The sequence below is a fragment of the Biomphalaria glabrata genome, chromosome 8 (assembly GCF_947242115.1).
Source record: "Biomphalaria glabrata chromosome 8, xgBioGlab47.1, whole genome shotgun sequence".
Taxonomy (NCBI): Eukaryota; Metazoa; Mollusca; class Gastropoda; family Planorbidae; genus Biomphalaria; species Biomphalaria glabrata.
The window spans coordinates 2271923-2296174 of NC_074718.1; the positions used below are offsets into that span (position 1 = coordinate 2271923).

A 24252-nucleotide genomic window follows, 5' to 3' on the forward strand; every position below is an offset into this window, starting at 1 on the left:
TGACCTGATTTAATAGAAAGGCTCTCCGCGCTATATAAAAATATTTCAGACTCACTTATCTTGAGGAACTCTTGAGTAAAAGGAAATTAGGAACATCACTGAACCGCCTAAGTAGGTCGTCATGCTGGCCACCACACCGTGGATTACAGAAACAGATGAAGACGTTATCTTTCTGTTCTACAAATAATTTCAAATTAGAGGTCACGTGGTCAAACAACGGAACATCGTTCAAATCAATCGCCCATTTATTATCTGCATGATCTGTCTCTCTAATGGAACAGGGCCTTGGTTAAAGCACGACACTCTCCACGGTCTCTTGCTAGTTTTTCCAGATTTTTCCTGTCTTCCTCTAGTACACTGGGTCGCCATGTTCTTTTTTTTTGTCTTGCTCTGTGTCTGTCCTCTGTTCCCTGGGAGCAGGGCCGGTCTTAGGCCACTGCAACCTATGCGGCCGCAGTGGGCCCCGCACTTTCATAGGCCCCCCGCGAATTCTAGGTGTAAATTATTAAATTAAACCATTTTAACTTATTATTGAAGGGTTCCTGGAATACTCCTGAAATTCTTAAAATCTTCTGAAAACTGATGAAAATCTCCATAAAAACAGACAAAATTGTCATTTCGAGGTGTCGGACGCGATTAAAAAAAAACAACGTCATTTTCAGCTTTCATTTAATAAAAATGTAATTGTAACCAAAACAAGAAGTTCAAATACTTAATTTACTTTAATAGTCACTGGCATATAAATATAGATCTAAATCTATCTCGACCTCTTAAAAAAAAACAAAGGCGATATTTGGCCAGTCGATAGTAAATCTAAAAAGCAGAATGTTTATTGGCTTTTTGTTGGAAAACTACTATCTACTGTTATTTGACAGTGATTTTGTACTAAGTAAATGATGAATAAAATGCAAAGACGAATTTATTTTCACTTATTATCCTTATCACAATCTATAAAAGGCCCCGCGCAATCCGTTTCGCATAGGGCCCCGCAATCTGTAGGACAGGCCCTGCCTGGGAATTCTAATCTAAGGTTGGTCTAGCTCTGTTGTTGGCATCTTTTCTTAGGGTGTGACCAATCCATTGGTTGTTGAAGATCGTTGACTTGTAGCACCAAACTGCTGGTAGACAACTAAACCGCTGTAGGCGTATTATACCTTAACTCGTAAAACTTGACTATAACTTCTTTGTGAAAAAAACTAAATATAATTTTTTAATAAAATATAGACAAACTCAACTTCCAATAAATATAGTAGACTTTAGTTATAATATAAAATGGTATTGTTATAACCCTAGTGGCGGACTGAAAGGGTTAATGTATGTGCGGCCTACTGACATACATGATTCAGGCCAATCACACAGGTCAAGGGCTGGTGAACAAGGGACATTACTACTAATGCACGCAATATGACCAATGTTATGGTCATGTGACCACAAAGCCTTTACAGACGAGAGTGTGTTAGAAAGGACAGTAGAGTCCAGGACAGCAAGCAGTAAGGACTGTGTGCTACGAAGTGAGTCCTCGAAAATGTAGCTGTACGAGCTAGAGAGACTTGTAGTGATTAGTTAGGCAGTTCTGTAGTGTAGCAAAGCATTTGAAGTTACTGTAGCCAATTGTGTTTATTGGCTGTTGTTGATGTAATTGTAAATAAACCGCCACTTTTGTTTATTGAAGCTCTTGTTGTCAAGTTGATGTTTTAGATGTGTTGTGTTGTTGGGCAGTGTTCGCAGAAGGCTTGATAGAGAAGATTGTAACAGTATTTTAAACAAAGTCTAACTCACTACAACAACTGGTCTTTTCAGTTTCACGTTCTGGAGTCGTCTGTCCTAACTAAGACCGCTGACGACAATGCTACTTATCTTGCATCATTCACCTCTTCCCACCGTCACCATAGAAACCCCCCCCCCCCCCACACACACACAACAATACCCCAATCCAGCGATGCCCGACCTGATTCGACGTGCGGGCCATTTTAATTTCCGACACTCGTGTCTCGGGGCACATGACGAATAGATACGAATACGAAACGAACTGACCTGAAACATTTCTTTTTAGAAACTTGTGGATCTAGCACTTAACCCTTAAAGTGCTGAGCTGTTTTACAATGAGTGCATACCAAAAGGAATTACAATTCTGATGTTCTGGATGGCTGCCTGGTCGTGCGGTTTGAGCGCTGGACTGTCGTTCAGATTTATCGATGGTCCAGGGCTCAAACCCTGCCCGTTCCCATCCCCCCGTCGTCCTGCGGGAGGTTTGGACTAGGAAGTAATTATCTTCAACTCTGAAGGAACATCCGAAACATGTAAAACATTTTACAACAAACAAACAATTTTAGAGACTAATATACCACACGCATTTTAAGGGTTAACATTAATTAATGAAATATCTCAAAGTTGTCTGTTTTTATACGTCGGAAATGGGCCTCATTTCTCTACTTATAATGTGAGCAGCTTTGGACTAGCTACTTCTCTTTTTTTTTTTTTTGTGTGTGCCTCTTTTAGCTAAATATTCCCCCCATCTATCCTCCAAAGTCTAGTTTAACAATCTTTTTTTTTTTCGCCAAGAATTTGGCAGAATTTAAGTTTTTGCAGAATTTTAGTCATTGGTTAATATGCATGACTAAATGCAAGACGCGTAGGACGTAATCATCTTCTTTTTTTTTTTTTTGAAGTAACGTCTGTATTATATAAGATAAGATAAGAATGACGTCATATTGTTTTTAAAAGTGCCGTTTATTTCTTGTTCAAGTTTCTTTAGAAATAAAATATTTTGGCTAAACAGGACTTAGTAGAGCATGTTCCACACAAAAGAAATAAAAAAAGGAAAGATCCGTTCACTTTTCATGGTAGTTCTAAGTTCAGAATTCACTTGTAGTTTCTTCAGCTCTCTCATTTCAAAAACGTACGAATGGTAAAGGTTATAGTTATAGTACCAATCCACCAAAGTGAAAGTGAGTACCCTAACGTTGGTAAGATACATTTAAATTACCCTTTTTCTTCTGGAAAAAAAAAGGGGGGGGGAGTGAGTTCTACACTCTGTGCCGACGTCTCGGCGGGCCGGATGGAACCACGTCGCGGGCCGCGCGGGCCGTATTTTGGGCATCACTGCCCCAATGTAATACCTACCTAATTCTGTTGTTGGCATCTTTTCTTAGAGTGTGGGGCAATCTATCTCCACTTTCTTTTTAAGGACCTGCGCTTCTATATTCACTGTCCACTTGTTCTATTCTCTGTGTTTTGATGGTAGAGATGCACAAGTCATTAACTAGATACTATGGTAGTCGTACAGGAAACGACAGCAGAGAACAAGATGAACAATTTTACATTTTAAAACTTCTCCTGGCGTCTGATAATCCCAGCAGTAATGCGACAACAATAAGGTTTGTGTGAGAGTGGCTCATGTCCCAATTTCTATATTTTGAGATCACTCTGAATTTTAATTCCCCTCTCTCTTCACATCCCTCTTTCCAAACACTTTCTCCCTCTCTCTCATAATAATAGATAATTATCTCCCCTCCATTAAAAAACAAAACAAAACTAGACGCACTTTCTTTCTATAAATAGCTTTAAGTAGTTAGGTTTTAAAACTTGAACCACTACTATCCTTCTATATTTCTGCTAAAGATAGTTAGGTTTTTAAACTCAATGCAAAGTTACCCGAGATTACATCATTATTTGTATTTTTTAACCAAGCTTTTTCTTTTAAATTTATGGGCCTGCCTGTTTGGCGTTTTAGAATTGTGCTATATGCCTACATTTCTATCGACATTCTGCCCGTCGTTACGCAAGCCACGTTGTGATAATTCGCTTAGGTTCCAAGCTTTTAAGAACTCTGGTCAGATTTTTCCCATAATGTAAGTTTCATTCGATTAAGTTTAAAAAATATAACAGGAATGAGCTTGGCAGAGAAATATCAACTATTATAATTGTTCTTTTGGTCACCACATCATTAAATGTGACTGATTTTGTTCTTAAAGAGATTTCCCCCCCCCCTCTTGTACTTTCAATATAAGATTTATCTTCATTACGTGTTCCTACAATTGTCATGCACTAGAGTGACAAGACTGGATGAATCATTGCTGAGAGATCGTCAAGTCGTGCAATGACTACACATCGTGCCAGGAGTTCCGAGGTGCGAAGAGCTTCACTGACCAGCATACACTCATCAGACTCTTCCTTCGTGGAAGAAATCTTCGCCAACGACGACACGGATGAGGACGACTACGAGGCATCTGGAGACGGCAAGGAGAAGTCCATTTTTACCGTAGGCAATGGGTAAGTTTATGTTTACCGTAGGCAATGGGTAAGTTTGTGTTTACCGTAGGCAATGGGTAAGTTTATGTTTATCGTGGGCAATGGGTAAGTTTATGTTTACGGAAGGCAATGGATAAGTTTATGTTTACCGTAGGCAATGGGTAAGTTTATGTTTACCGTAGGCGATGGGTAAGTTTATGTTTACCGTAGGCAATGGGTAAGTTTATGTTTACGGAAGGCAATGGATAAGTTTATGTTTACCGTAGGAATGGGTAAGTTTATGTTTACCGTAGGCAATGGGTAAGTTTATGTTTACCGTAGGCAATGGGTAAGTTTATGTTTACCGTAGGCAATGTGTAAGTTTATGTTTACCGTAGGCAATGGGTAAGTTTATGTTTACCGTAGGCAATGGGTAAGTTTATGTTTACCGTAGGCAATGGGTAAGTTTATGTTTACCGTAGGCAATGGATAAGTTTATGTTTACCGTAGGCAATGGGTAAGTTTATGTTTACCGTATGAATTGGTAAGTTTATGTTTACCGTAGGCAATGGGTAAGTTTATGTTTACCGTAGGCAATGGGTAAGTTTATGTTTACGGAAGGCAATGGATAAGTTTATGTTTACCGTAGGAATGGGTAAGTTTATGTTTACCGTAGGCAATGGGTAAGTTTATGTTTACCGTAGGCAATGGGTAAGTTTATGTTTACCGTAGGCAATGGGTAAGTTTATGTTTACCGTAGGCAATGTGTAAGTTTATGTTTACCGTAGGCAATGGGTAAGTTTATGTTTACCGTAGGCAATGGGTAAGTTTATGTTTACGGAAGGCAATGGATAAGTTTATGTTTACCGTAGGAATGGGTAAGTTTATGTTTACCGTAGGCAATGGGTAAGTTTATGTTTACCGTAGGCAATGGGTAAGTTTATGTTTACCGTAGGCAATGTGTAAGTTTATGTTTACCGTAGGCAATGTGTAAGTTTATGTTTACCGTAGGCAATGGGTAAGTTTATGTTTGCCGTAGGCAATGGGTAAGTTTATGTTTACCGTAGGCAATGGGTAAGTTTATGTTTACCGTAGGAATGGGTAAGTTTATGTTTACCGTAGGCAATGGGTAAGTTTATGTTTACCGTAGGCAATGGGTAAGTTTATGTTTACCGTAGGTAATGGGTAAGTTTATGTTTACCGTAGGCAATGGGTAAGTTTGTGTTTACCGTAGGCAATGGTTGAGTTATGTTTACTGTAGGCAATGAGTTTATGCTTAGTGTAGGACTTGGGTGAGTTATGTTTCCAGTAGGCAATGAGATTATGCCTACTGTAGGCAATTAGTGAGTTTATATTTACTGTAGTCAAAGGGTGAGTTTATCTTTACTGTATGCAATGAGTTTATGTTTGCCATAGGCATTGTGTGGTTTATGTTTATTGTAGACAATTTGTGAGTTTATGTTTACTGTAGGCAATGAGTTTATGTTTGCCATAGGCATTGTGTGGTTTATGTTTATTGTAGACAATTTGTGAGTTTATCTTTACTGTATGCAATGAGTTTATGTTTGCCATAGGCATTGTGTGGTTTATGTTTATTGTAGACAATTTGTGAGTTTATGTTTACTGTAGGCAATGAGTTTATGTTTACTGTAGGCAATGAGTGAGTTTACGTTTACTTTGGGCAATAAGTTCATGGTTACTGTAGGCAATAGGTGGGTTCTCTGTTTGCTGTAGGCAATGGGTGAGTTCTCTGTTAAGCTTATCTATTATTATAGATTTTGTATATACCGCTACTTTCATGCTTATAGCATGCTCAGAGCGCTTTTGGTCCAATCTCCTTTGTGGACCAGTGGGGGGGGGGGGGGGGGGGAGGGGGTATCTAGGAGTTTCCGTGCTGCCTTTAGACGCTCAGTAAACACAACTCTGCCCGAGTCGGGTGTCGAACCTCGAGCCCCCTTCTAGGTAGCCAAGCCAAGCTAACTTCAAGCGCACTTGGCCAGTCGATCTTCAATGTATTGCTGTAACTTATCCAACAGCTAAACATAATAACCTCAAATAAGGCTGTACAACAATACTTGTTTACTAATAATAAATCATAGTGAAACATAATATAAATACTATTGCTTCCATGTTTACAGCCTCAAGAGATCCTTAAGAACAGAAGAAATAAAAAGTAAAGTGGCACTAATCCATTTATATACATAATTTTCTTCATGGCCCACGTTAAAGTCATAGAAAGATCACGCTCTTATTTCTGCAAGTCGGACTAGAGTTACCCCATTATAACTTTTGCCTCGACTCAGCTCAGAAAAAAGAAGGGGGGGGGGGCGTATGCTACGCCGCGGCTGGCCGGCTCGTACTGTTATAATCCTGCTTGCACACTGCCATCCAAGCAATGCAAGCAGTGCCCTATAATAAACATTCATTATTCTTGCACACTGGCCTAGAGAGAACCAATGGAGTTAGCCCACGTCTATGGAACTGAGAATCAACTGTGCTAAAGGCCCACTTTTATTATATGTTTATCTAAAAAAAAAAAAACACATGACCTCGTTGAATTGCCTCCCTTAGATTTATACCAACAAATGTTGTTATAAATCTTAATGAAGGCAGCTTGTCGAGGACATTTACAAGGTATCACTAACACTAATCAAAACAGTCTGTCTTTAAGCTCGGCTTATTTTAGGCCCCTGTCGTGAATTTTTTTTTTTTTTTTTGTCGATTTTCACCGATTACATTTGTAAACTCATGCGAGATGGTGTGTCTATTGCTACCCGTGTCTTGACCTTTGCTATGTGTGTAGTTATATTCGTCATTAGAGTAAAAAAGCTTTAGTTATTAAAAAAAAGGATATTTTGTAAAAAAAAAAAAAAAACACTATTATTACGACATAAATAACGAGGAGTTGAAGCTTATTAGACATCTCTAATCACTACTCTTAGCTACGCTTGCCATGACCTGCAATCATCTTTACTTCAATCTTATTTCGAGACACCGACACATTATTTGTCTCTTTTGCTTACCGCCCTTGTTTTCTAATATACCTCAGAAAAGAAATCTGTCTATCTAAGTTTAAGTTTAAGTTATAAAATGGTTTAATTTAATAATTTATACAACTTGAATTAGCGCGGGTCCTATGAAAGTGCGGGTCTTATGAAAGTGCGGGGCCCACTGCGGTCGCATAGGTTGCAGTGGCCTGTAAAATAACGGCGTATGCCATGCCGCCGGTCGACTAGTATATATATAATTCTCTTCGTGGCCAAACCATGCGGGACACCACGCTAGCACGCCGAGTCTTTAACCCTCGATGAAAAAGTCATGGAAAGATAACTCTTTTATTTCTGCAAGTCGGACTAGAGTTACCCCACGAAACTTTCGTGGTGAGAGCGAGGCTTATGGATAAAAAAAAAAAGGGGGGGGGGGGAGAACCAGTAATCTTTCTCTTTATACATGCTATATTTGACTACATTTATGTGTGTATTTTATACACACGTAAATATCTGGTGGCATTAAAATATTTGCATGTTTTTTCTGTAGCTTTGTTTTGATTTTGCCCCTTCGTATTGCCCTTCGTTTCCTAACCATGGCCACCGCTTCACATAAATTTCGTGGAGTCAACAGGTCTTTCAATGTAGTCGAAATTCCTGCATCGGGTAACTGTTTATTTCTATCAGTCGCATAGTTCTGGAAAAAAATCTCATCGACGAAACTGTTGCTCTCGAATTTCGCAAGATGGCTATAAGTTGTTTGCAAACATCAGGAAAACTAGGCGACGCCCTGTCCGTTGTTCTTATTCACGGAAATACAGTCATACACTCTGCTCGACAATACACTGCGTCGCTGCCTATATGAATACTTCCGGCGTTTATGAGGGCGAGGCTAAACTGGTGTGGATGTCTCAAATACTTCCCGCTACTATCACTATTCACTTCCGAAAACGTCAGGAAATGTTCACCCGTCACTAAATAGTGGTGTATGCTACGCCGCGGGTTGATAAGTTATTTAATAAATAGTGATCAGTTTAAAGCCAAAATAGACCCTGAACTCTTCTTAAAAGCCAATCTTTTATTCAAATTTAACGTTGGAATTTACTAACTTAAGCCATGCAAATTATTATACAAGAAACACGGTCTTCTCAAATTCTTTTGGTCACGCGATATATAGTTACTTCCGAGATGGGGATAATATGAAAAATTACTTGTTAATTGTTTTTTAAAATTATGTCCAACTTATATGCATACTTAATAGAATTTTTCTCTTTAAAAAAAGTAAAAAAAATTTTTGTGTGTAAATGTAGTAGTTAGTATAACAGAACTTACTAAACTTAGCAATAAAAATGTAAAAAATAAAAATAAATCTTTTGACAAATAATCTAAAACCGTTTGCATAAATGTGTTTAAAATATGGTAAATAGTTAGCTCCCCTACTTAAGAACCTCCGGTGTTTGTTACTATTAATAGTGAATAGTTGTAAAAGTAGTGTATTTTTTATGAAATAACTGCTTGCATAAGTGATTTAAAAGCAGCCGTTGTATCAGTACTTTGAATGGTCTACTCTAACATATTATGATGTCGGATTTTCAATATCTTTTCTAGTTTACGAGATCTAAACGGGACGTACGGACGGACGGACAAAGGGGCGGACAGACATTCCGCACAAAAATAATAGTGTCTTTTCCCTTTTCGGTGGCCACTAAAATATACTCCGTACAGTTGAGATCAACAGGGGGCGCTGTTATCATTAAATGCTTTCATTTTTTTTTTAATATTAATTACTGGTCACGTTCCTGAATCACTGGCGGACCCTGAAATCGACATTATCTATTATTATCTTATTATTTATATTATTTTTATTTTTATTTTGCCCGCATACGTTATCAGTGGTTCTCAAGTCTTATACAACAAAGAGCTGCTAACTCAAAACAATGTATCAATGTATCAGGAATCAGTTAAGTTGAAGACCGTTGAGATTGCTAGCTATATATAACAATCTTTTTTATTAAAGGATGCGCGGTGGCAGAGTGTTAAAGCTTTTTGGCCTTCGGACCAAAGGACCCGGATTCAAATACTTATCTCTAATGGGTACTTGACATGTTGGGGTAAAGTGAAGGCGGTTGTCAACATGGCACCCTCGTTAACCGTGGATCTTGACATCCTCTGTCCTGTCGATCACAAGGTCTGAAAGGAGAACTCTACTTTAGCGTTTTAAACATTTCCTATTCCATACGCTGGGACAAAGTCATAGAAGTGCTATGCCTTCCCTAGAACATGGAGTGGGATGTCTGAAATCAACAAGTAAACCAATGATTTAGCAGAGTGGATCAAGCACGATTAGATTGACACACAGATACTCATAGAATGCAATTTACCTTCTTAGAAGAGACGTCTGTCAATTAAAAGAAGAAGCGGTCTTAGCAGTTCGCGGGGCGAGCGTCATATCAAAGCCACGACAAAGTGTACGAAGGGCTGGCGGTTCCCTTTATCGCGGGGTCCCCTAAGGCACGGGGCCTGGGGCTTTTTACCCCACTCGCCCACTTTCTTAAGGCCGCCTCTGACAGGAATGTGTGCTGCTGGCTGTCACCATCTTCCAGCAAGGGAAGACACCGGTGGTCATCAAGATATGACATTTGCTTCCCTTCTGTAAAAAAAAATAGTAAATATCCAAATACTTTTCCTAACTAATAATCATTTTTTTTAAACAAATATTTGTTCCATTAGATATGGCCTGTCCGACGAAGAGAGAAATAACTTGGCCTCGAGACCGTCACAAGGCTACAGAGATGACAGGTTAGTTATATCAATCAATCGATAAACCATTACGCGGGCCAATCAACCGATACGATTGACCGATTAGCAAACGTTGGCTAGTCGACCATTGCGATAGTAAATCGCTATTGTTTTGTCTAACCTTTAATTTTATTGTAATTTTGAGGCCCATGTTGCTGAAATGTCTAATAAAGGCGCTAGTTAACAAAAAAGGGGAATAATGAAATTCTTGAAGGCATATTATTATTATTATTGTAGCTTTTATATACCGCTACTTTCATGCTTATAGCATGCTCAGAGCGCTTTTGGTCCGATCTCATTTGTGGACCAGTGGAGGGGGGGGGGGGAGGGGGGTGCCTTTAGGCAGCTCAGTAAACACAACTCTGCCCGAGTCGGGTGTCGAACCTCGAGCCCCCTTCTAGGTAGCCAAGCCAATTAGTCTTCGAAATCGAGGACAGTGTCATAAGTATGAAACAAAAGTGTTGTTTTTTAAATGAGTATAGTAGCCTACTATTACATACAACCAAACTGGTCAACTAGTGTGTAGAGAAGTCAAACATTACTTTACATTCTAGTCTCACGATAAAGGAAAATGCAGCGTTAGACGCTAATACTGTTACATAAACAATTCATCTCACCATTCAATTACTCATTCAATCAAATGATAGTAAAAATTAACACTGCATAATGACACGAGAGAATTTACATAATAGATGTTTCCAACGTCCTATAATTCAATAGTTATCTAACCTCAGTGCCGTATTTATACTTGAAAAGGCCCTAATTTATTTGAGATATGGGGTCCTTTTATGGGAGGAGATGCCAGAGGGCCGTAAGCTAGGCATCAGTGCCTTAATTAATATCTCCAGCCACCCCCCCCCCCATTCTCACGCCCAATGAACTAGTAAAGTTCCACTTTCAGACCTTGCAATCTATAGGGCAGATCGATGTAATGGTCATCTGTTTCTGTAGCCCACGATTAACGAGGGTGTCATGCGGCCAACACAACGACCAACCGCATTTACTTTTCCCCAACTAATGTCAGGTACCCATTAGAGCTGGGTGGACTCAGGGGCGCCCTTGGGATCCCGAAATAAAAAAAAATCCCAGTCCTCACCAGGATTCGAACCCGGGACGGAAACCAAGCGCTCTACCACTCAGCACGCCACCTCCGAATGAACTTACAGTAAAATAAACTATTGAAGCTACAGAATTTGAACATTCTGGATTCTTTCTCGTGGCGGTGCTGCAATTGAATGTCCTTTCACTTATATTATCTTATATAATACAGACGTTACTTCAAAAAAGAAGATGATTACGTCCTACGCGTCATGCATTTAGTCATGCATATTAACCAATGACTTGAATTCTGCCAAGTCACTGGTTTTCCGCTTCGCGTCATGTACATATGATTATGAAGATAACATGTCAGACCACTGATTATTTCCCCCTGTCTTCTGCTTGACTGATGTAGGCCTATAGATATATAGGGTCACATGTCAGAAATCATGTAAATATATTCCACATTGATATTAGTATTCAATACAAGCGTCGGGCATAATAATTAAAATATCGAAATTTCCCGATGTCACGTCTGAGGGAGGCGGGGTGGGTATTAGAAAAAAAAATATCACGCGAGATTCAACACATCTTAAACACAGACCTATTCTATAGTTATAGTTTTGACACTCTCTGACGCAGAATTATTATTATGAAGGGTGATTGAAAAGTTAGGCCAATATGTAGGTCTAGATTGTTATACACGGTTGTGGACAAGATAGTTCACCTATTAGACCCTGCGATCTATAGGACAGGTAATGTAAAGGCAATCTGTTAACGAGGGTGTCATGTGGCCAGCACAACTCTCTACTATACTGCAACAGTCGAATAATTAAAGGGATCCCTCCATGTTTGGCCTCATTCGAAAGCTCGTCCTTTTGTCTGTAAAGTCATAGGCCTACTATAAAATGACATCCAACGAAACAAATAAATTGTTGAAAAGAATTTATCTTTAAACTTTATAAATGCTTTTCTTGGCCAAAAAATTTAAAATCTGTCTTCACCTGGATTCAAACCCGATACCCCTTGCTTCGGAAGTCAAGAGGCTTAGAGTTCAGCTACTCCGCCCCATAGTACACAAGATTACATAATTTACTTTCAAAAAATTACAGTTATCGCATCGTTCAATTTCCTCAATTTCGATAGCAATTTGGGCAGAAGTTTTGAGGGGTCGGTCCTCAACTTGTTACGGGTCGCAGCATTTTGAACAAAGAAATGTGAATTAATTCTGTATCTTTGTGCTTTGCTGAGTATTTTAGTAGGTTTATGTTTCTGTATTTGTTAGTTAATGATTTAGGCAGTGCTCTAGGCAACAATCTAATGCTTAGGACTTATTAGGACCCCCACTTACTTGGGGCCCTTCAAATAGTTTCCAGAGATATTTTTAATCATTTTGAAGAAATGGACAACTTTGGCGTAATGTTGATTATAAGGGGCCCCCTATCTCAAATAGCCTAGTGTCCTATTTAAGTTTAAAATCCGGTCCTGATTTAGGCCTATATTAGTGCTACTTTGCTTTTAGATATAGATCAAGTACTGGTTATGACTGGATACGGCAAAATATGTAGGTCGCAGCGGGGGCTGCGTATCCACGTGAAATATTAATCTTATTAATCTACTGACGAGAAGTCAAGCATTTTTATTATAATATCTAGTAATTATTAAAAGTGCATATATTTGTTTCATTTTTATATAGATCTAGGCCTACATTATTTTTAACAATGTTTTTTCTTTCATGACATTAAATTCAGACGAGCACTGAATAATCTGGGGCGAAGAGTCTCCTTCCGGGGTCAACTTCGAAAGTTCTTCATTCGAAACCCAAACACGCGTAAGTTGATGACGTCATTTGTTCACTTTGATAATACGAGCTAAATTTAACCTTCTAATCATTTGTCTCTTCAAAGGATGTTGTTTGTGTGTTTTAATCAATTAGAATGACAATACATAATTAAGCTCTTGGTGGCCAGATAACAGTTGTTCTGATAAGTCTTAAATATGATGGAATGATTGTATTAACTTTTTACTATCGATGTGCTTAAGAAGAAATACATAGAAATGATTTAGGAAAGAATGTATTCCCCTTGAAAAAATCTGGCCACATGAGTTAAACTAAGAGACCAGTAGGCCTAAGAGTTGGATATTTTCAGTCATGTGACTATAAAACCTGTAGAGCCATATTCTGAAACATTATCTACCACATATGCAGGTTGATGTGGCGCTCGCTTTGGTGGTAGCGGGCCAACCGTTTTATATTTGGCAAGCTTTTGTTCCAGAGCCAAAGACGGCCTTAGGGGGTGTCGAGTGGGAAAACATTCCCAGGCCCGGCGCATTTGATGGGCCCCGCGATAAAGAAAATATTTAGTCACTGTACCAGCCCAACGTAAAAATATTAATATCCCAGATATGACACTCTCTTTATAACAGGGAAAGAACCCCACATTTACTGTCATATAGCTAAATACTGCAAGATTAATCTCCTCCATTCAATATATAAAACAAAATTAATTTGTTATCCCTATTTAATTAATTAATTAATTAATTTGTTTATGTTTTGACTTCGAAACTGAATAATTGTGCAAAGTTTCAACTTGATCCTAGAATGGGATCTTATCTTATATAATACAGACGTTAGTTCAAAAAAGAAATTTAAATGATTACGTCCTACGCGTCATGCATTTAGTCATGCATTCTGCCAAGTCACTGGTTTTCCTAGCTAGCTCAGGCAACCCATTCCATGCTCTAATAGCACTAGGGAAGAAGGAGTATTTGTACAAATTTGTCCTAGCATGTGGGACGAAGAATGTGCCTTTATCTTTGTGTCTTTCTGAGTATTTTATTAAATTTTGTTTATGTAGGGGATGTAGGGGAAAACCTGTACAAGATTTGTACCAGACAGACAGACAAACAGACAAAATGAGTTGATGCTAAGCCTTGTGAAAAAGTAAATAATTGTAGGCCTAAGCATGCAAGAAGTCTCACAAAGAATTTAGAGCCATATGTAGATCTAGATTTATGTAGGACTTTCGGGGAGTCGGAGAGGCATGGCGTCCCATAATCCCTTTTGGTCACTTTGAAATATTTATCTCAACAGAGGTGGGGACTGAGTCACCCGTCACAGCTAGTCCTGTCTGGAGATTCCACAATGACATCGACTATTATTTTGGGCTATGAAGGAGCAGAACTATTCAAGTTTTACAGCTATAGACCTATTTAAAAATCGCAAACAGTTTCTTGATTTTACGTCTAAACGTTATAAAAGCGTTTGTTTCCCCCTCTTGTTATTATTCATCCTCTTTGGTTAAGAAAAAGAAAGGTTGAAGGTCATGGTCGCTTTAGTTTTTTTTAAGTGTTCCAGTTTAAAAAAAAAAACAACATTTCAAACTTTGTCAATTTTTGTGTTTTATTGTATTGCAGGTTTGACCTGCAGTTTTCTTGACCTCGCTGTTCGCCTTGTGTTGTGTGTGAACTACGTCACCAGAGTGTGTTTGGATGACGTCAGCCAATACGAATGGTAAGGAGTTACATGACAGTCGCATCGGGTTAAAAACATGTGTACACACTTCCGGCGTGTCGACTTTAACATCTTTGTATGATTTGAACTCATTTACATTTTCTTTGAACTTGATATTGTCCATGAATCGGAATGTGGGTTGTTGTGATGTAGGCTACTACTTCTACTACTAATAGGGGGGCTTGGTGGCTGAATGGTGAAACTCTTAACTTCCGAACCGAGAGTCTTGGATTCGAATCTCAATGAAAATTTTTAGATTAGGTATTTTTAGGATGCCCCTGAGTTCACCCAACTCTAATTATAATTAGTGCAAAGAAAATGAAAGTAGACCCCAATTAAAATTATTATGATTTTTAAGTTTATCTAGTATGCAAAACTTTAGGCACTTAGAAAACAGATCTTGAGTCAGATCTCTAGTTAACATAGGGATTCGAGCTCGAAAAGTTTTCTTTGGGGGGGGGGGGGCAGTAGAGCGACACATCCCAAGTTTTTTTTTTTGGCTTTACCTTGACCAATCCCTTAGTCTGTTGGACCGTTGGGGCACCAAGCAAGATTTGTCGACGTCTTTCTCCATTCCTCCCTGTCTTTTGCCTTGTTTAAAATCTCTATCAATGGTAGGCCCGTCTATAGTTAGCAGGTCATCATGGGGTCCGATCGCTGTCCGATCGTCATCTGTCTTGTTTGTAGTCACCATGTGCTCTCTTCAATGTCATTTAAAGCAAGCTGACCTTTAAAGCGTTTCTGGGAGAGGGATGGGGGCTTAATTTGACCACCTGTCAGCTCACTAAAAAAAAAGATTGCCTTTGGCATACGGTCGTTCCGCATACGGGTTTCGTATCTATCTATCTATCTATCTATCTATCTATCTATCTATCTATCTATCTATCTATCTATCTATCTGTCTATCTATCTATCTATCTATCTATCTGTCTGTCTGTCTGTCTGTCTGTCTGTCTGTCTGTCTGTCTGTCTATCTATCTATCTATCTATCTATCTATCTATCTATCTATCTATCTATCTATCTATCTATCTATCTATCATCTATCTATCTATCTATCTATCTATCTATCTATCTATCTATCTATCTATCTATCTATCTATCTATCTATCAGTCTGTCTGTCTGTCTATATTTAATCATGTTTATTTAGGCTACCGTTTCCCTGGTAGTCAACTAAAGAGACTTTAATTTAGGGGTGTGGCTGGGTGATAGTATAAAAAATGACGTGCATAATTTCTAGTATTTTGTAATCAAGGAAAGAAGAATTACTTCCCCTTCTAGAACTTGCCATTCTAAGGGCAGATAATATATGAAGCTTATCTTTTTCTATGGCCGACGGTTAACGAGGGTGTCATGTGGACAGCACATCGACCAGCCGCCTTTACTTTCTCAAACTAATATGTCATCGATCTCTTGCACCAAGAGCTATATCGTTATTATAGGCCTGAGTGCTGACCTGTGACGAAGCAACGAGCTATTGGTCTCGACTGACCACTTGTTGTCACTGACCCCGCTAGTATTTTCAAATCACATGAATTGATAACGCATTCGTTGAGAGAACTTTTGAGAGTATCGATGTATGAGCACTTTTCAAAGCTCCCTGTAGAAATAATCCTGAATTAGAAAACCAACCAACTAGCAGAGTTTAAGTCTCAACATGAACCGGGGGTCCTGGGTTCCAATCCTGGTGAAGGCTGTGCTTTTTTAACTTCGGGATGCTGTAATCATTTTCTCTTTTGAAAGAACGTCTGTAATGCATTTAGATCTTATCTTATAAAATACAGACGTTACTACAAAAAAAAGAAGATGATTACGTCCTACGCGTCATTCATCTATTTATAAGAAAAGAAATGTTCCCATTCGGGCTGGGTGGATTCAGGGAGATCCTAAAATCTCCACGTTCAGAATCACTGTCTTCACCCGGTTCCGAGCACGCAGACATTGATTCATAAGCCAAGGGGTTAACAATTCGGCCGTACGACTAAAATAAAAAGGTTTCTATTTTGTCTTCAACAGTTATGGATCTTCCTGTGGTCAAGTTGGCAACACGTCGACTAATGAAAGAGAGGCTCTATTCGCTAAGACTGACATCAACTGGTTTGTTGACACACTGATCTATTTATACAAAGCTTATATTAACCCACTGCGTCTGTCTGTCTGGGTGGTTTCTTTAATATTTTTTTTTCACTAATTTATTTTCGAATCAAGTGGAAATTTCGCACTATTATTTATTATCTTATATAATACAGACGTTACTTCAAAAAAGAAGATGATTACGTCCTACGCGTCATTTATTGTCAATCATAACACATGAATTAATAAAACACTTTAACAATTAGTTAATCAATTGATTAATTTGGTTGTTTATAGAAAAAGAAGAGATAAACCTTGCAATATTGAGAATTATGGCCGCGATTAAAAGGGAATCTCCTTTCTCTCACTGAAAGCTTTTTTTTTTTTTTTTTTAAATAGGCCTTTTTGTTTTTGCTTGTTTTAACTTTTTAATTCCGCCATTTAACATCTCTAGCCAAATGTTGCTTGCTTGCTGTTGTCTAAGGTTATCATGTTTTGTATTCTTAAACCATTTACTTACAAGCTTTACATAGAAAATACAAACTACAACAACGCCTTTGATTTCTCTTTGACAGGTATGTTTTACTTTGGGTCCATCGGACTTTGGCCATTAGGATCTTAGAAATATCATTGACACTAATTTGTCTTTTTAAAGCTTTCTTGTTGATCGCTATTTCCAGAAGAGTAAGTTTTTTTTTTACTTTCTCTAGCTTCGTGTAATTTGATTTAGCACATAGACATAGTCTGTGGATTAATCTCTCGTTATTCTCATTAAGTGTAATTGTTTTAATTTCCCTTGTCAACAGGGTCATCGATTGGAACAAATTCTAACACTCAATTTTGTTTTGGAACTCTTCTGCGATTTGCCAATATTAGTCATAGTAAGTAAAATGATCTTGTGGTGACTTGGCTAGTGTTGACTATTATGTTATAGAGAACTACAAATTATTATAAATTATTTAAAAAAATTCTTTATTCTTGTTCAAGTCCCGTAAAGAATATTTGATATTCCCAGATATTTTAAATCTTCAATCCTATTATGTTTTTTCTTACAAGTAGACTATAGCTATTATATTGTTGTTATTTTCTACGAATGACCAAAATGCATAATGTACAACATGCATAACTAACTAAAATACCTAATTGCCCAAATACCTAAATTCATAACAGTTCACAACACAAGTCACAACACCAATTTACCCAGCATGCATTTCAGACTAGATGGCTAACTGGCCAGGCCAATGCACCTCCGTTGAGAATGATTCCACGCTAAAAAAAATAAACAAAAAACAACAAAATGTATGTTACTGTTGTTGGCGGCGCGATAGGGTTAACTGTGTCTGATCAGCTGACATACGTGACACAGGTCAGTAATACAGTTTAACGAGCTATATCGAAGGCCAAGGGACAGTACTGCTATGAACTTTGCACGTGAATATCACCCGTGTTAAGGCAGTGCAGTTCAAGACAGGACAGCGAGGAGACCGGTACTGTGAGTCGGCTATGAAGTCGGTCCTGGCGGAGTCCTCAAGTGATTGTAGGAGTCCAGGAAGAGAAAGAGACAGTAGAGTTTTGTATTGTTGTGTACAGTGTAACATTTTAGTAGTTGATTGTGTTGCCAATTGTCTAGTATTGGCTGTTATCTATTTGACCATTATTAAAGGACCAGGATTATTTGGAGCTCTTGTTGTCAGGGTCTTGTGTTGTGTTGTTGAGCAGTTGTTTACAGAAGGCCTGATTAGAAGAGATCATAACATTACTAAATAGTAAAGTTCCCCTTTCAGACCTTGAGGTCTATAGGGCAGATGATGTAAAGGTCATCTGTTTCTGTGGCCCACGGTTAACAAGGGTGTCATGTGGCCAGCACAACGAACAACCGCCTTTACTTTTCCCTAACTAATGTCAGGTACCCATTAGAGCTGGGTAGACTCAGAGGCGCCGGAAGATCTAGAAATTAAAAATCCCAGTCTTCACCAGGATTCGAACCCCGGTTCCCAGTTCGAAAGCCAAGCGCTTTATCGCTCAGACACCGCGCCTCTATTGCTAAATAGGCAGCCACCCAAAAGACCAGACAGCCTTGCCAGTTTGCCTTTGTATCTGTCTGCTATGTTTGCTAAGTGCCTTGAGCCTACATTATGTTTGTCAACGCCGCTATATAAATGAAAGACATACACCGCAGCTTATATAGACTTCTACAACAAAATAATACTAATAAAGGCTATTGAGCCCAAAGATTAATGAGGAATGGAAGTGTGGTCGAGAGGCCAAGTGCGCTTGAACTTGGCTTGTCTTGGCTACCTAGAAAGGGGGCTCGAGGTTCGACCCCTGACTCGAGCAGAGTTGTGTTTACTGAGCGCCTTAAAGCAGCACAGAAAACCAGCTCCTAGATACCCCCCCCCCCCAACCTGTCCACAAATGAGATTGGACCAAAGCGCTTGAGCATGCTATAAGCATGAAAGTAGCGCTATATCAAAGCTATAATAATAATCTCCCGTGGCTAAAGTCAAGAAAAATCTTACACATTACCAACACCAGCTACACCACAGCTACGTCAAATCGTCTGAAGTGAGCGACGCACTTCTGTCCATTTAGGCAAGAACTAAACGCTATATAAACACATTTGTTCTTTTCTCAGTCAGACTGTATCAGCACTACTCTGTGAGACTGTATCAGTGCTACTCTGTGAGACTGTATCAGTGCTACTCTGTGAGACTGTATCAGTACTACTCTGTGAGACTGTATCAGTGCTACTCTGTGAGACTGTATCAGTACTACTCTGTGAGACTGTATCAGTACTACTCTGTGAGACTGTATCAGTGCTACTCTGTGAGACTGTATCAGTGCTACTCTGTGAGACTGTATCAGCGCTACTCTGTGAGACTCACTACTCTGTGAGACTGTATCAGCGCTACTCTGTGAGACTGTATCAGCGCTACTCTATGAGACTGTATCAGTGCTACTCTGTGAGACTGTATCAGTGCTACTCTGTGAGACTGTATCAGTGCTACTCTGTGAGACTGTATCAGTACTACTCTGTGAGACTGTATCAGTACTACTCTGTGAGACTGTATCAGTGCTACTCTGTGAGACTGTATCAGTGCTACTCTGTGAGACTGTATCAGCGCTACTCTGTGAGACTCACTACTCTGTGAGACTGTATCAGCGCTACTCTGTGAGACTGTATCAGCGCTACTCTATGAGACTGTATCAGTGCTACTCTGTGAGACTGTATCAGTGCTACTCTGTGAGAATGTATCAGTGCTACTCTGTGAGACTGTATCAGCACTACTCTGTGAGACTGTATCAGCACTACTCTGTGAGACTGTATCAGTGCTACTCTGTGAGACTGTATCAGTGCTACTCTGTGAGACTGTATCAGCACTACTCTGTGAGACTGTATCAGCACTACTCTGTGAGACTGTATCAGTACTACTCTGTGAGACTGTATCAGTACTACTCTGTGAGACTGTATCATCACTACTCTGTGAGACTGTATCAGTACTATTAGGTTTTGAATGTTTTGGTTCAATATTAGGTTTTAAGATTTGATCTTTTATTAACTAGTTGAAATGTTCAACTGTTAAATCGTTCGAATCTTTTACCGTTATCAATTAGTTCGAATGTTTCCCCGCTGTTTAATAGTTTGTATGTTTCCCCGCTGTTTAATAGTTTGTATGTTTCCCCGCTGTTTAATAGTTTGTATGTTTCCCCGCAGTTTAATAGTTTGTATGTTTCCCCGCTGTTTAATAGTTTGTATGTTTCCCCGCTGTTTAATAGTTTGTATGTTTCCCCGCTGTTAAAGGTTTTTTTTTTTTTTACTTTTAAACAGGCACGGTTGCTGAATGATAAAGCGCTTAGCTTTAGACCCGGCGGTCCTGGTTTCCAATCCTGGTGAAGGCTCTGCTTTTTTAACTTCGGGATATTTAATGCGCCTCAGAGTCCAGCTCTAATGGGCACCCTACGTTAGTTTGGGAAAAGTAAAGGCGTTTGGTCGTTGTGCTGGCCACATGTGGCATTTTACGTCTCGAGAGACGATCTTTTCCCTTTGCAACTTTGTGTGTGACTAAATAGGCGAATCCTTGATACACAGCTGCGATCGCAGGTTGGGCATATATAATCACCAGGCGCCGTTGCATTTTCACCCCTTCTTTCTGCTATGTTGTGTATGACACATGCAATCCGTGACCCTTCCTTTATGCTCTCTCTCTCCATGTGGATCTATCCAGTGCCACCTCTTCCCAGCTGCTAGTGTCGATTTCGAAGAGCTTCATGTCGCGTTTGCATACACATGACACCCTCGTAAACCGTGGGTCGCAGAAACAGAGGATCTCTACATCATCCGCCCCATAGATTGCAAGGTCTAAAAGGGGAACTTTACTTTTGTTTTAATTTTTTTTTACACCTTTATGATGAGAACGTGGAAGATGAAGATCATAAACATATTTTATATATAGTATATACAGCTATATCTTACCCTATCTTATAAATTACAGAAGTTACTTCAAAAGAGAATTTCGTGTGTCAATTTGGTATTGGATGTTAATCAATGACTTAAACTCTGCCAAGTTGTTGGTTTTTAATATAACTATATATAATACGATATATAGATTTTCCAAGCTACAAAATGAATTTTGATCTTGTAGTTTCTTCTATATTTAAAATCTTTCATCAACTTTTTTTTTCTTGTTCACGTTTCTCCTCGGGTCACTCTGACATGAACCAGCCACAGAAACTAATTGTAATAGACTTGATCCATAGATTACTCAGGAGATGTTTAGGTTTCTTGTACGGGCGTATTAGATGCGTTTAAAACTACTAGGAACAAGGCCTATCACAATAACAAGATCAAGAACTAAGGCATATCACAATAACAAGATCAAAAACTAAGGCCTATCACAATAACAAGATCAAGAACTAAGGCCTGTCACAGTAACAAGGTCAAGCACTAAGGCCTATCACAATAACAAGATCAAGAATTAAGGCCTATCACAATAACAAGATCAAGAACTAAGGCCTATCACAATAACAAGATCAAGAACTAAGGCCTATCACAATAACAAGATCAAGAACTAAGGCCTATCACAATAACAAGATCAAGAACTAAGGCCTATCACAATAACAAGATCAAGAACTAAGGCCTATCACAATAACAAGATCAAGAACTAAGGCCTATCACAATAACAAGATCAAGAACTAAGGCCTATCACAATAACAAGATCAAGAACTAAGGCCTATCACAATAACAAGATCAAGAACTAAGGCCTATCACAATAACAAGATCAAGAACTAAGGCCTATCACAATAACAAGATCAAGAACTAAGGCCTATCACAATAACAAGATCAAGAACTAAGGCCTATCACAATAACAAGATCAAGAACTAAGGCCTATCACAATAACAAGATCAAGAACTAAGGCCTATCACAATAACAAGATCAAGAACTAAGGCCTATCACAATAACAAGATCAAGAACTAAGGCCTATCACAATAACAAGATCAAGAACTAAGGCCTATCACAATAACAAGATCAAGAACTAAGGCCTATCACAATAACAAGATCAAGAACTAAGGCCTATCACAATAACAAGATCAAGAACTAAGGCCTATCACAATAACAAGATCAAGAACTAAGGCCTATCACAATAACAAGATCAAGAACTAAGGCCTATCACAATAACAAGATCAAGAACTAAGGCCTATCACAATAACAAGATCAAGAACTAAGGCCTATCACAATAACAAGATCAAGAACTAAGGCCTATCACAATAACAAGATCAAGAACTAAGGCCTATCACAATAACAAGATCAAGAACTAAGGCCTATCACAATAACAAGATCAAGAACTAAGGCCTATCACAATAACAAGATCAAGAACTAAGGCCTATCACAATAACAAGATCAAGAACTAAGGCCTATCACAATAACAAGATCAAGAACTAAGGCCTATCACAATAACAAGATCAAGAACTAAGGCCTATCACAATAACAAGATCAAGAACTAAGTCCAGACCGTTAGATACTTGGATGAAGTTTAATTCCTAAAGGCCACAGTCGAGTCTCTGTCGATGATAAGATGTCGCTTTGAATTCCTAACACCAACTGAAGAGTCCTAACATCAAAATGGTAAACCCCACTAAATGTGACGTCACTAAATGTCGCATCTGAAGCCCATCAACTGCGGTGCATCTCTATACTAAGAGCCTAACATTATATCGCACATTCCTTGTTCCATACGCTGGTAGAATGTGCCTTTATCTTTGTGTCTTTCTGAGTATTTTATCCAATTTTGTTTTTGTATTTGAAGATTATGGTTCCGTGTTTTATGTATGTATCTCTTATTTACTTCTACTTAAGAAATGGGTTGCTATAAGAGTAGGACCTACTTAGTATCTTATCTTATCTTATCTTATCTTATAAATTAGAGATATTTCTCAAAAAGATAATTACGTCCTAATCGTATTCATGTGTAAAACTAGTCACGCGAGTTCATTAGGGACTTAAACTCTTTAAGTCTTTGGTTTTCCTGGCTGATTCAGGCAATCTATTTTATGCTCTAATGGCACTATGGAGAGGAAGTACTTGCAAAAATGTGTTCTAGTAAATAGGATAAGAAATTTGCCTTTATCTTTGTGTCCGAGTTTCTTTTTTATTGAGTTGTATTTTTGCATTTGTAAGTTATGGTTCAATGTATTATTGATAATTTATTGTTATTCATCTGTGCTGAAGTGTTTCTAAATTTTGTGATTTTACTAATGGTGTTTCTCTAGTCAGATCTGAATATTTGTTTGATATAAATCTCTCGGCTCCATTTCGCTTGTGTTCAAATGTTTTCATGTTTTCTTCGGTTGAGGTTTGTAAAGTATTTTACATTTTTCGAATGTTCCTTCAGGTTTGAAGATAATTTCACCCTGGCTCAAACCTCCCGCAGTTCTACGGAGGATGGCAGCGGGCAGGGTATGAACCCACGACCACCTGGACCATCCGAACGACAGTCCAGTGTGCATACCACACATCCAGGCAGCCAACCCAAACAGATGAAGCATATTCAGATATACTGATTGAGAACGAAGAAGAAGAAGAAGAAGAAGAAGAAGAAAGATATACTGATCTCACTTAAATTAAATACACGATTTGAAAACATAACCTAAGCCGAATAGTCTGAAGGAACTTTTTACATTTTTTTACATCTTGATAAAGTTGGCAGCTTTGAAAGATGTGGTCTTGGGGGAGCTACCACCTTCTACCAAGCGCGTCCCCAGGTGGTGGATAGGGTAAAAACCCTTAGATATAAGGGTTAGCTGTGAATAGCAAATAAACAGCCGCGGACCAACTGGTTTGCAGTCATGGAGGATGAGGTGAAGTATTCCAGTGGTTAGAATATTTACTAAAAACATCTCAGAAATCCAGGGAAATGATTGCAAAAAGCGAATATAGGGCGCTCTAACTCTAAACCCGGGTAGATGAAACTCGTTAGCTAGGGATAGCAGTTCATCTAGGAGAGAAAACTCCGAAAATAAACACCTGCTGCCTTGCAGATGATCTTGGTTGATCAAAGGCTATGGGAGCACACCCAGAAAGAAAAGCAGGCTGAAGTCGGAGTCAATGGGCCTC

General features: G+C 38.7%; 1 protein-coding gene across 2 annotated transcripts in view; it reads left to right on the top strand.

Annotated features, from left to right (window-relative positions):
- Window positions 1–3740: 3740 nt before the first annotated feature.
- The window catches only part of LOC106053768 (potassium channel subfamily T member 2-like), a 54334-nt gene continuing 33822 nt past the window's right edge, over window positions 3741–24252 (top strand). Inside the window, exons 1-8 of one of the 2 annotated variants that reach the window (XM_056038989.1) lie at window positions 3741–3851; window positions 4052–4272; window positions 9948–10016; window positions 12806–12885; window positions 14472–14568; window positions 16584–16664; window positions 17216–17324; window positions 17447–17521. In XM_056038989.1, coding sequence (XP_055894964.1) covers window positions 4100–4272; window positions 9948–10016; window positions 12806–12885; window positions 14472–14568; window positions 16584–16664; window positions 17216–17324; window positions 17447–17521 — 684 coding nt within the window. In that variant the 5' untranslated portion in view covers window positions 3741–3851; window positions 4052–4099. The remainder of the gene's footprint in view (window positions 3852–4051; window positions 4273–9947; window positions 10017–12805; window positions 12886–14471; window positions 14569–16583; window positions 16665–17215; window positions 17325–17446; window positions 17522–24252) is intronic. The other variant, XM_056038990.1, reaches the window with a different exon arrangement.